This window comes from Schistocerca serialis, chromosome 8 (assembly GCF_023864345.2).
Source record: "Schistocerca serialis cubense isolate TAMUIC-IGC-003099 chromosome 8, iqSchSeri2.2, whole genome shotgun sequence".
Classification (NCBI taxonomy): domain Eukaryota; kingdom Metazoa; phylum Arthropoda; class Insecta; order Orthoptera; family Acrididae; genus Schistocerca; species Schistocerca serialis.
The window spans coordinates 314,897,294-314,909,974 of record NC_064645.1 but is presented as its reverse complement, the minus strand read 5'-3'; the positions used below and the strand labels follow the sequence as shown (position 1 = coordinate 314,909,974).

Below are 12,681 nucleotides of genomic sequence, written 5' to 3'. Positions count from 1 at the left end.
GCAATGCGATTTGTCAGACATAGGGAATATAAAAATGAAAAACTTGGCATACTATGCTTACTTTCATTCCATAATGTCATATGGTATTATTTTTTGGGGTAATTCATCAAGCCAAGTTAAAGTTTTCTGGTCACAAAAACGTGCAGTAAGAGTTATATGTGGTGTGAACTCAAGACCATCCTACAGAAGCCTGTTTAGGGAACCAGGGATATTAACTACTGCTTCCAAATATATTTATTCCTTAATGAAATTTGTCATTAAAAATATATCACTTTTTCAATCCAATAGCGCAATTCATGGAATCAGTACTAGAAATAATAATAATCTTCATAGTCATTTAAAATCACTTTCTGCTGTACAAAATGGTGTACATTATTCAGGAACACACATTTTCAATAACTTGCCAGGAGCCATAAAAAGCTTAACAACCAATGAAATTCAGTTTAAGAGAAGCCTAAAGGATTTATTGATGGCCAACTCATTTGTGTGTGTGTGTGTGTGTGTGTGTGTGTGTGTGTGTGTGTGTGTGTGTGTGTGTGTGTACACCACAATCTAACTTCTGCACCATTTCAGTGTAGTAATGTGTTAATTGTAAGTAAGTATTGTGGTCCAGAATGAGATTTTCACTCTGCAGCGGAGTGTGCGCTGATATGAAACTTCCTGGCAGATTAAAACTGTGCGCCCGACTGTAACTCGAATTTGGGAAGGTCCTGAGTTCGAGTCTCGGTCGGGCACACAGTTTTAATCTGCCAGGAAGTTTCAAGTATTGTGGTGGTTCTATTAAATGTTCGTTACCTTACAAATAATAAAAACTTTCTTAAATTTTGAATTCAGTGCATTAATGCGATCTTTGTAAATGAGTGTTTGTTAAATGGTTCTTTCATATAGTGTTCATTAAAAAAAATTACGGTCATTCCACTTGGGGCTTGTGGAAGGTTCATTAACTTATCTGTTTCAGTTGTAAATATTTGTCACCTATTATTTTTTTTCTGACGTGTTCTATATCCTGGAGGACCTCCTCAGTATGGATCAATTGGAATGAAAATAAATCTAATCTAATAAAACCTGTTGATAAGATGTCAGATTGTTTCAATGAATTCTTCTTAAATGGAATGATGTAAGATGAAGGTATAGCATCCATCAAGAAAATGTAAATCACATAAAGTTGGATACAACCTGAACACATCTTTGAAACAGTTTGAAAAATCACTCAAAGGGACGTGGAAAATGAAATTTTGTCTTTAAAAAAACCAAACCTCATCTGGGTTGGATGAGTAGACAAGGGCAGAAAGGTCACAGGAATAATTTATCTTACAACAGCTTTAGATTCATGAAATACTCCTTACTTCTACGCATATTTCATGTATACAGAATCTCACACACTGCTTTATTATATGTTCACCTCACAACAGATAGGAAACAAAGAGTAATTATAACTTCAAATTCATGAAATTAAGTCTCAAACTGGAAAATAATGGGCCAAGGAGCCCTGCAGGGTTCTATATTGGGTCCGTCCATATTCCTTTTCTACATAAATGACCTACCATTTTGTACTGGTGCTCATTAAGTTTTATTTGTTGACGATACATCAGCCCTAGTTGAAAATGAGGCGCCTGAAAGAACTCCGGAAAGTGTTGTAAATACTGTAGAGAAAATTAAATCCCAATTCCATCAAAGTGGACTGAATGTAAATGTAACTGAAATCAAAATGTTGCAGTTTGAACCTAAATCATTAGAACGAAACAAAATAAATTTAGCTAGCAATGATCTTAATATCACAGAAGTAAATGTCATTTCAAAAGGTGAAAAATTGCTTTATTATTCAAATTTTTCATGTGATGCAATTTCGGATTTATTTCCTTCACCATGAATCGAAGTGCAAATACGGTCACAAGATGCTGGGGTAACTAAATGCATATGTAATATTAGCTGATACACTAGTGAGTACTCAGCTTGTGGTACATATACATCTAGAATCGCTCCTGTCCTGTCACCCACTGTGCACTTGGATATCCGATTATCGAAATAAATCTGAAACATGTCACATGAGAAATTTGATTATTAATGTCATTTGTTGACAGGCTGAGAGACTTTGCTAAAGTGTCCTATTTAGCTCCAAATAGTACAGTAGGATATGACCATGGTTGCCTGCCTCCTACAAGTTTATATGTCTCATCTATATTAACAATATCTTCACTTAGCACTGTCAAGCAGTCTATATATTGATGGTTCAACATTATTATTGAATGTGTCGGGGCACGTTCAGATTGCCGTATCTCAGAGCTCCAAGTGGCTCTAATGATACCAATGATGTTCAAAAGAATGCCTTTGGTTAGTAATATCTTTGGATGATATGATGATATGGTTGTTAAGTTTGAACTTTGTTGTTAACTGTTGTGGGGACATTTAATTCATAGCAGAAAATGGAGGTAAATTTTTGTTTCATGTGAATTGCTTCGGAAGACCTTAGAGAATAATTTGGCTTGAAATATGTTACTATGGAAATTTAATGTTACACAATTGGCAGATGTAGTTTGTAGTGTGTATAAGGATCTCAAAATTCAGAAAATAGTCATTGGAACTTGCCTGTTAGTAATGTAACTTTATCAATGAAAATTATTAGACTTTATAAGCTTTAGAATGTTAAATATTACCATAATTGTACAAGGTACTGTAAGCGAGATTAAATTGAAGCAAGTTAAACCTAAAGAGAGAGAAAGTTTAATTTTACCAATTCTGCAGCTGTCATCTCAGCCAAGATTTTTAGGGTTGGGCCCGCGTCCACGTGCTAATCATTTCGCGCCATGTGCGTTAGTGAAAGGCTTATACAGCCACTTGATTTTTCGGGGGTGGGTGGGTGGAGCCTACGCCTTTCGTGGGGGAAGAAATATTTAATATATTCCTATTTCATTGTGCGAAGTGATGACAACATTGAAGGCCATTAACCTACTTTCTTCGCAAAATCTTTGACATCTGAAATTGGCCAGCATGTTTTTTTTATATATCTTGTTGTTTCAATAGTTTTAATTTCTTTTATCTGTACAGGATCAATGGCATGATATTCAGAGACTACGTTTACAGTTATCCAATTTAGAAAATGAGAATGAAGGAATACAGAATGTAATTACGTCTTTAGAGGTGGAAAATGAGGGGCAAGATAAACTACAAGCAAGCACTGAGAAGGTACACGAGACAGAAATAGCTGAATTGAATAAAGAGGTGAGTGCCTGATGTTTCAACCTAGTAGCCTACTTAATGGTACCCTTTCCCAACACTTTTATCACTCTCGAGCAAGGTGGAGGAGTGGGTAGCGCACTGGAGTTGCGTCTGGTATGATGACAGTTGAAATCCTTGTCCTGCCATCCAGATTTATAACAAGTTTTCAAGTGAAAGGGTATGAAACATCGTAAGAACCAAACAGGTTGAAATTTGCATATTGACGGTATCAAGGAGATCCTCATAACTCCACTAGTCTGTGACAGCTTTGTAAATCCAGTAATCTCTCTTCATCGGCAAGACTTGCCCATGTATCCGGCACTAGTTCCATGGGTGAGTATTGGCAAGTGGTAGTTCATTTTGGCTCACAGGTTTTTATTGGAAGTAAAGTGCAGTGCTCAAACAAGGCAGTCGATCAGGTCAATGTCAACCTGTTGTGCAAACCGTTGCTGAACGATTTGACTTTTATGAACCTCACAGTGGCCTTACTGGAGAAGGAGCACTGCATTGGGACAGCGCTCTGAAACCATCGCACTATATAATTTCCAGGACTCCCTCTCTCCTGGCCTGTGTATGCACAGACATCCTGTCAGGAAAACTTTCATACACCACTCTGTGACGCAGTATGTTACATTTGGACATACCTAGACTATATTCATGTTACGATTGTTGCACATAAGCAAACAATACTGTCCAAAATAGAGCGAGGTTGTTGGGTGTCTGTAAAAGTTGCAGACAACCTTTTGCTTCCTGTATTTTACCCTATTTACCTTTACAGTTTCTAAGAATGTTTTCTAGTCAACGTTGTCAAAACATGTTTACTCTCCCAAGCTGAGTACTGGAGAACCGCAGTTCTATTGCTCAACACTTGTAGCTACTGGTACTGCTATTAATCCCATCAAGATAACTTCGTAACTTAGGCCTACTATCAAAATGCCCTATTTTTTTCCTTTATTTCAGTTACAGTAGTTTCACTTACCCAGTTAAAATTTTATGTTGTGTAATTACAGTTGTTTCATTTACCTATTCAGTCTCACTTGGTATGTAATATGTTTGTGATACAGGACATTTTAAGGACAATATTATCTTGTTCAGTCACCCCCTAGGAACATTAATTTATGTAAAGAGATCTGCTGCAGTTGTACTAAAGATTTATTCAAACGACGGCCAGTTTTGGGATGTTTAAATCCCATGTCAGTTGTATAAAACCAACATACAAAGAGGAAGAAGGAATAAATATAATAAACATATCTGGAAGAACCAGAAGAGCAGGCTAATTAAACAAAACGACTCACTTATGGTATTTGGTAATGCGTAACATGCAATCAGGTCAGTTAGAAAGCATTCAAAATCACATAATCAAGTGAGAATTTAGAGAAAAGAAGTTGTAATAATTAAACAGATCTAAGAATGTAGCTCTGGGTGGGTGGGATGAAGGAGAAATGAACACTGTACTCACACAGTTTGTTTTGGTTTCTCTCTCTTTCTTCCTACCTATCCAGTTACAACATTCTTAAGTCCATTTCACTATTAGGCCCTCTTCTTTTTTCTAGTTCTGCCTAAAATGCAGTGATACATAGAAGTGAGTCACCTTATTTCATTAGTCTGCCCTTCTGGTTTTTCTGGATATGTTGTATTATATTTCTTCCCTCCTCTCCTGTCTAGTATGTTACAGTTTTATACACCTGTAGATGGGATTTTAACATCACAAAACAAGTTGTGCTTCGAATAAATGATTCGTGAAACTGGAGAGGATCTCTTCAAATTAATGAATCATGCCTCTGTTGAGCTCCCAAAGGCGGATACATTAAAGCCTCCAAAATTGTATATCATACGGAATTTCAGCAAAGGAAATATGGGTTTATTCCACGATAAACTCAGTGCTGTGAGCAGGTCTGCAGAGCACTACATAAACTATGGCAAATTCTTAAATTGCTATTTAGATATTTGTACGGAAACTTTCTATTGTAGACCTGGGGAAAAGAATGTATGCAGTAAATTTAAGTGGATTACACCTGGAATAAAAATTTCTCGTGCCAAAAAAAGGAAACTGCGCATGAGTTAAAATCAAATGGAAACCCTGGTTATGACATAACTTGTTAACACACAGTGGGAGGAGATAGTTAATGGGCATAGTATTCTTCTTTCTTTTTGTACTAGTGTAAACTTACTTGATGATAGAAGTGTGTAATATTTGCGCTCTTCTTGTCTGAATTTTAAGCATGTGTATTGCAGTGAGCTCATGTATAAGTAATTTAGTTTGTGTGTTGCTGTAAATATTAATTTAAACATAATTTCATCCAGCCTTTTTATAGTTATTAGAGAGAACTGCTTTCAAATAATGCATTTAATTTACGTATTTTCAGATTAATGAGCTGGAGTCAAAAATTCAAGAACTCGAAGTAATTTCAAGTTTGAGACGAGCAAGCATCGAAAAGGCTGAAGAGCAATGTATTAGTCTAACTACTGACAGTTCAGAGGAATTACTGATGCTAGAGGTAAAATGATTTCAACTTCCTGTGTACTTTTGATAAAGTAGCTTTCACTTTCCAGTGCCGGTTTTTACAATTCAAAACGTAAGTTCACGTATGATTTTCCTTCAAATGCCCTAAAACATTATTCGAGGTAGGCAGATTTGTATGATATATCTATTATATCAATAAAGGCAAAAAGTTTTAACAAGAATATTTTACCATGGGAAATATGTTGTAAGGTAGGAAGAACTTTCAAATAATGTCCACAGTTCATTGTGTGAGATTAATGTGAATACTAACGTGGCAGGTTACTCAGTAATGTCAGTCATTTTAAAGTTAAGGAAAAAGTCCCCCCCCCCCCCCCTCTCTCTCTCTCTCTCTCTCTCTCGCTCTCTCTCTCTCTCTCTCTCTCGACCAGATGATGGTGTGGTTCCTGAAGGAGGACAGCAGCCTTTTCAGCAGTTGCAGGATCAGCAGTCTGAATTATTGACTTACCTGGCCTAGTAACAACAAAAACGGCCTAACTGTGCTGGTACTACGAATGACAGAAAGCAAAGGGAAACTGTAGCCATAATTTTTCCTGATTGCATGCAGCTACTCTATGGTTGGATTATGATGATGTCCTTGGGCAAAATATTCAGGAGGTGAAATAGTCCTTCATTCGGACCATCAAGTGGGCACTACTCAGCAGGATGTCGTCATCAGGAGAAACAAACCTGGCATTCTACAGATTGGAGTGTAAAATGTTAGATCCCTTAATCGGGCAAGTAGGTTAGAAAATTTAAAAAGGAAAAAGGATAGGTTTGAAATAAGATATAGTGGGAGTTGGTGAATTTGTTGACAGGAGGAACAGGGCTTCTGGTTAGGTGAATACAAAGTCAGATAGGGGTAATACAGGAGTGGGTTTAATATTGAATAAGAAAATATTAATGCAAATAAGCTTCTGTGAACAGCATAGTGAATGCATTATCATAACCAATATAGACACGAATCTTACACTTACAGCATTACAGTTATGTGCCAACTAGTTCCTCAGATGGATTGATGAAATGTAAATGAGATAAAAGAAATTATTCATATAATTAAAGGAGACTAAAATTTAGTTCCTATAGTAGGAAAAGGAAGAGAAGGATAATGAGCAAGCTGCCTGGTAGAATTTTGCACAGTTTAATCGTCGCTAACACTTGTTTTAAGAATTGTGAAAAAGGGTTGTATACATGGAAGACACCTGGCGACACTGGAAGGTTTAGATTGATTTTATAATCGTAAGGCAGAGATTTTGGAACCAGATTTTAAATTTTAGGACATTTCCAGGGGAAGATGTAGACTCTGACCACCATTTATTGATTATGAATTGTAGATTAAAACTGTAGGAATTGCAAAAAGGCAGAAAATTAAGGAAATGGGGGCTGGATAAGGTGAAAGAACAAGATGTTGAGTGAGTGTTTCAGGTGGAGCATTGGGCAATGCTTGACTAGAAAAGGGAGAAGTACAGTAAAAGAAGCATTGATAGCTTTAAGAGATGAAATATTGGCAGCAGCAGAGGATCAAATAAGTAAAAAGACAAGGCCAAATAGAAATTTGTAGATAACATGGAATATATTGAACTTAATTGATGAAAGGAGAAAATATAACAATGCAGCAAATCAAGCAGGCAAAAAGGGAATACAAACATCTAAAAACTGAAATTGAATGAAGGTGCAGGAATGGCTAGAAGACAAAGCTAAGGATTTGGAAGCATATTTCAATAGAGGAAAGATAGATACAGTCTGCAGGATAATTAAAGAGGCATTTGGAGAAAAGAGTAGTAGCTGTGTGAATATCAAGATCTAAGATAGAAAACCAGTCCTGAGCAAAGAAAGCAAAGCGGAAAAGTGGAGGGAGTATATAGAGGGTCTGTTCAAGGGAGATGAACTTGTAGGCAGTATTACAGAAATGGAAGAGCATGTAGATGAAAATGAGATGGGGCACATGATATTGCAAGAATAATTTGACAAAGCAATGGGATTCACTTTAGTGGTACATATGCTAATATTGGAACAATACAGAGAAGATTAGCATATTGGCATGTTCTTTGATATTAGACAGGTGTACGGCAGTACTCAAGGACACAGAATCTCATGAAACTCCATCAATGGGGCTTTTGTGTCCACCTCCCCAACTTCATACAGTCGGTCCTTTCTGTCGAATTGCTTTTTTAGGTCCGGAGTTGCTGTCTGATCGTTTAGGAGAACTCTGTTCTTAAGGCAGTGTTTCAAGTATTGACCTCTTTGCCATAGCCATAAACAGTTTCGCATCTACGGTAAGGAGTCCTGTACAGTGTGGATGATTTTGTTTTCTGTTCCTCCTCCAGTGTTGTAAGACACATCACCACCTTCATAGTTTCAAAAGCTTAGAGAGGCATAAGGTATACAAAAGCAAAACTTTTTACTTATCTTAATTATCTCGTTGTTGTTGACTCAAGGTCTTGCATCCATGATACATTCTTGAGGCTGTAATTTTTATAATGTTGTGGGTTCTTGTTGAACTGAATCACTGATGAAGATTTGCTTGTATATTCCTTGGATTTTATTCTTTGTCGCATTATTAAACATCACACTGTCTTTGCATTTTCCAGATTAAGAAAAAAACATTATTTACATTGTTGTTGACAAACTTAGAAAAACATCTACTTCCATCAGAGGCATGCCCACTGCTACTTACGTTCTGTGGTAATTACAATATTCCAAAGAGCTCACAAACTTTCTTGACCAAAGAAGAATCTCCACTAAAATATATCAATATTTTTTAAATGAGTCCAGAAATAAATTTATTGATTAGTGTTAGATTGTACAATTAATAATATGAATTTTAGATGTGCTAGAAATTTTGTAATTTCAAATATTTTTAAAAGAAGAGTAATTTTAACTGTACACATGGAGTACTAACAAATTAATTTAATTTTAAATATTTTAGCCTGAAACATAACACACCGTATACAGAATCATATGAAGTTTATTCAGTTAGACAGCTGATATAATGTTCACCTGTACAAGAATCGATGGTATACATGGTATCAGGTATTTCTATGAAAAAAGGTAATGTTAGAGGAGAGTGACCTATTACAGTATCCCATTCATAAAATTTGGAAACAATGTGTACAATATTTTGTGACAGACTATAAGGTTTGCCAACTAGTGAACAAAATGATGCCCAGGATAAGAGATGGATGTATAGAAGTATTTTACATGTAACATATTACAGAGAAGATAAGAAAGTATCTACTATACAAATCATAATCTATGCATATATCAGGATATTGCATTCAGATTTTCAGATCTGTGGAATATACTGTTACAAGACAAATAATACAAATAATACTACATCAATACACCACTAAGCTATATAAATAAATAGAGACAATGTAAATTACTAGAATTATAAATTTTACTAACATCCATACAAACCAACCTTAAAAATAGAAGAGAAAAATTTCAGAGCCTATGTGTATGACGAGTGAGCTAACTCTAAAAACTCATGACGATGGGTACAGACAATAATAATATACTCAATAATGAGTAGGAATCAGTCAGCCACATAAACCATGGTATTCAAATGTTTTGACTCAGCAAAACGAATAGAGCTCCTCATAATCATACCAGTAAGTTCAATCGTATGCAAAAAGTAATTGTAACAAGCATCTAGTCTCAATCAATAGTTGTACCCTCTTCTTGAGTGTACACACACACACACACACACACACACACACACACACACACACACACTCTTCTTGAGTGTACACACACACACACACACACACACACACACACACACAACAGACTCACGATGACCAGGGAACCCAAAACAGTTGAGCATGAGTCTGTCCACTACTCAAGATCCAATCACACACACACACACACACACACACACACACACACACACACACACACAACCTCTTCTTGAGTGTACACACACACACACACACACACACACACACACACACACACACACACACACACAGACTCACGATGACCAGGGAACCCAAAACAGTTGAGCATGAGTCTGTCCACTACTCAAGATCCAATCAGATACAATGGTTGCAATACTCAGGATAAATTCAGGTAAACATAGTCATAAACAGCTTTGAATGATTACACAAACCAGTAACTTGAGGACCCAAATCAGTGTATGAAAGCAGACATGTATACATCATCTTGTTATATTGTCCATACTAATAAATGTCCTCCACACTATTTCATAGTTGCCCACATAAACTAACCTACGTACATAAAAGCCTAGAAGATTCACTTACAGATGATTAAAAAAATGCATATGGGTTTAATGTTACATAACGTATTGTACTTGAAAAAAACATACATTTACTCTGAATAAGACTGTCTTTAGCAGTCTTGGCTTACAATTCACAAGGAATAGTCCGTATCACTTCAGGTTGGGGGTTACCTTCATAGTCTTGGATGTTATTGAATTTAGCATATGTTAAAATAAACCTATTTTGAACTAATTATTTACTATATTTTAACATATACAGAAATCATTGAAATCAAAAATTTTCAAGCAACATGTAATTTTTTTTATCACTTCATATGGATTGACCAGATGTGTGATTGTGTAGGTCAACGCTCATGATGTGGGAGTGAGTAAGCGATTGTCGTTTTGTGTCTTTCCTCCTCAATCTGTGATAACAGTTTGTCATTTTCTCCTCATTCATTTCTTTACACACACACACACACACACACACACACACACACACACACACACACACACACACACCACTGAAAGATCTAAGTCAAAACAAGACCCAGGAGTAGCTGGAGTAGATGACACTCTATTAGAACTACATCAGAGAGCCAGCCGTGACGAAACATCAATTTGATATCAAGTTGTATGAGACAGGCGAAATGCCTTCAGACTTCAATGAGAACGAAATAATTAGAGTTCCAATGAAATTAGTTGCTGACAGGTGTGAAAATTACCAAACTATCAGTGTGTAAGTCATGGATGCGAAATACTAACATGATTTCCTTACAGAAAAATGGAAAATCTGGTATAAGCCGACTTCAGGGAACATCAGTTCAGTTTTTAGAGAAATGTAGGAACATGCAAGACAGTACTGACCCTACGACATATCTTAGAAGAGAGGTTAAAGAAAGACTGGGCATGGGAGTGAGACAGGGTTGTAGCCTTTCCACAATGTTATTCATTCTGTACATTGAGCAAGATTAAAGGAAATGAAAGAAAAAAAGAAGAAATAAAAACTTTGAGGTTTCCAATGACATTGTAATCCTGCCAGTCATAAAAGGACTTGGAAGAGTAGCCAGATGGAAGGGGTGGTGTCTTGAAAGGAGGACATAAGATGAACATTAACAAAAGCAAAAAAGGAATGGTCGAATGTAGTCGAATTGTATCAGGGGATGCTAAGGGAATCAGATTAGGAAACTACACACTTAAAGTAGTGTATTAGTTTTGCTATTTGGGCAGCAAAATAACTGGTGATGGTTGAAGTAGAGGATATGAAATGCAGACTGGCAATGGCAAAAAAAGCTTTTCTGAAGAAGACAAATTTATTAACACTAAATATGGACTTAATGTTAGGAAGTCTTTTTATGAAAGTATTTGTCTGAAGTGTAGCCATGTATGGAAATGAAACATGGATCATTAAAAGTTTAGACAAGAAGAGAATAGAAGCTTATGAAATCCCGTACTACGGAAGAGAGCTGAAGATTAGATGGGTAGATCACATAACTAATGAAGAGGTACTGAATAGAATTGTGGAACAAGAAATTTGTGGCACAACTAGACTAAAAGGGTAGATCAGTTGATAGGACATACTGAGTGACCAAGGGATCATCAGTTCAGTATTGGAGGAAGTATGGGGGGTAAAAATCGTAGAGGGAGACCATGAGATGAATACGTTGGCAGATTTAGAAGGATGTAGGTTGCAGTACTTACTTGGAGATGAAGAGGCTTGCACAACATAGAGTAGCATGGAGAGCTGTGTTAGACCAGTCTTTGGACTGAAGACGACTACAACAACAACAAGAGTAAGATAAATTGTTGTTGTGGTCTTCAGTCCTGAGACTGGTTTGATGCAGCTCTCCATGCTACTCTATCCAGTGATCATCTCCCAGTACCTAGTGCAACCTACATCCTTCTGAATCTGCTTAGTGTATTCATCTCTTGGTCTCCCTCTATGATTTTTACCCTCCATGCTACCCTCCAATACTAAATTGGGGAGCCTAAATTAAGGGACACAAAAATGGATCAACTGTCATAAAATATTTTGATGTATTTACAAATGTCTAGTGTAATGCATGTAATTTAAATGATGTAATTGTTTATTAAGCTTAGATAAAGTAATACCTGTACTGAAAGTGAGATAGTTGGGTATAAGTTTAGAAAAAAACAGCTTTACCTATACACGACAACACAAAGATCTGTGCACATAACACACACAAATAAGAAACCAAAGATGCACAAATAATGTAATAATACAAATACACCTCTGTATGCATAAATTTATAAAATGAATATTAGATACATTTTGTACACTGCCTTGAATGTGACAGGCCTGATGCTTTGCCGAGCATCAGAGATAGGCTAGCTAGGTGGTGGCATGATCTGTAATACAAATCTGTGTGCTTTCCTATTATCTTTTATTTCTCCTGTTTAAATGCAAGAATCTAGTTATTTTAGAAATTTTTTCCAGGTTTATAATGTCTTAACCTCTTCTTTATTTTCCAAAATTCCTGTCTTCGATACATAAATTGTCAATATTAAGATTTGCCATATCTTAATTATTTTAAAGTCTATAAATATGTAAAGCTGCAACATTGTTAAATATTATTAAAAAATAATAAATATCAAATAAGTTTCACATTCTGTACATGTACAGTTTTATATTGTGAAAACTGTACCTGTGTTAGTATCAATGTGACAGGTCATTTGCAAATGGCAGCAAATAAAATAAAAAATATCTCTCTCTCTCTCTCTC

The 12,681-nt window shown here is 36.1% G+C and overlaps 1 protein-coding gene across 4 annotated transcripts in view; it reads left to right on the top strand.

The window, feature by feature from the left end:
- LOC126416477 (myosin-2 heavy chain-like) overlaps positions 1-12,681 on the top strand; it is a 123,907-nt gene that overhangs the window by 45,208 nt on the left and 66,018 nt on the right. For all 4 annotated transcript variants that reach the window (XM_050084215.1, XM_050084214.1, XM_050084213.1 and 1 more), the window contains 2 exons: positions 3,046-3,219; positions 5,583-5,714. In XM_050084215.1, coding sequence (XP_049940172.1) covers positions 3,046-3,219; positions 5,583-5,714 — 306 coding nt within the window. The remainder of the gene's footprint in view (positions 1-3,045; positions 3,220-5,582; positions 5,715-12,681) is intronic.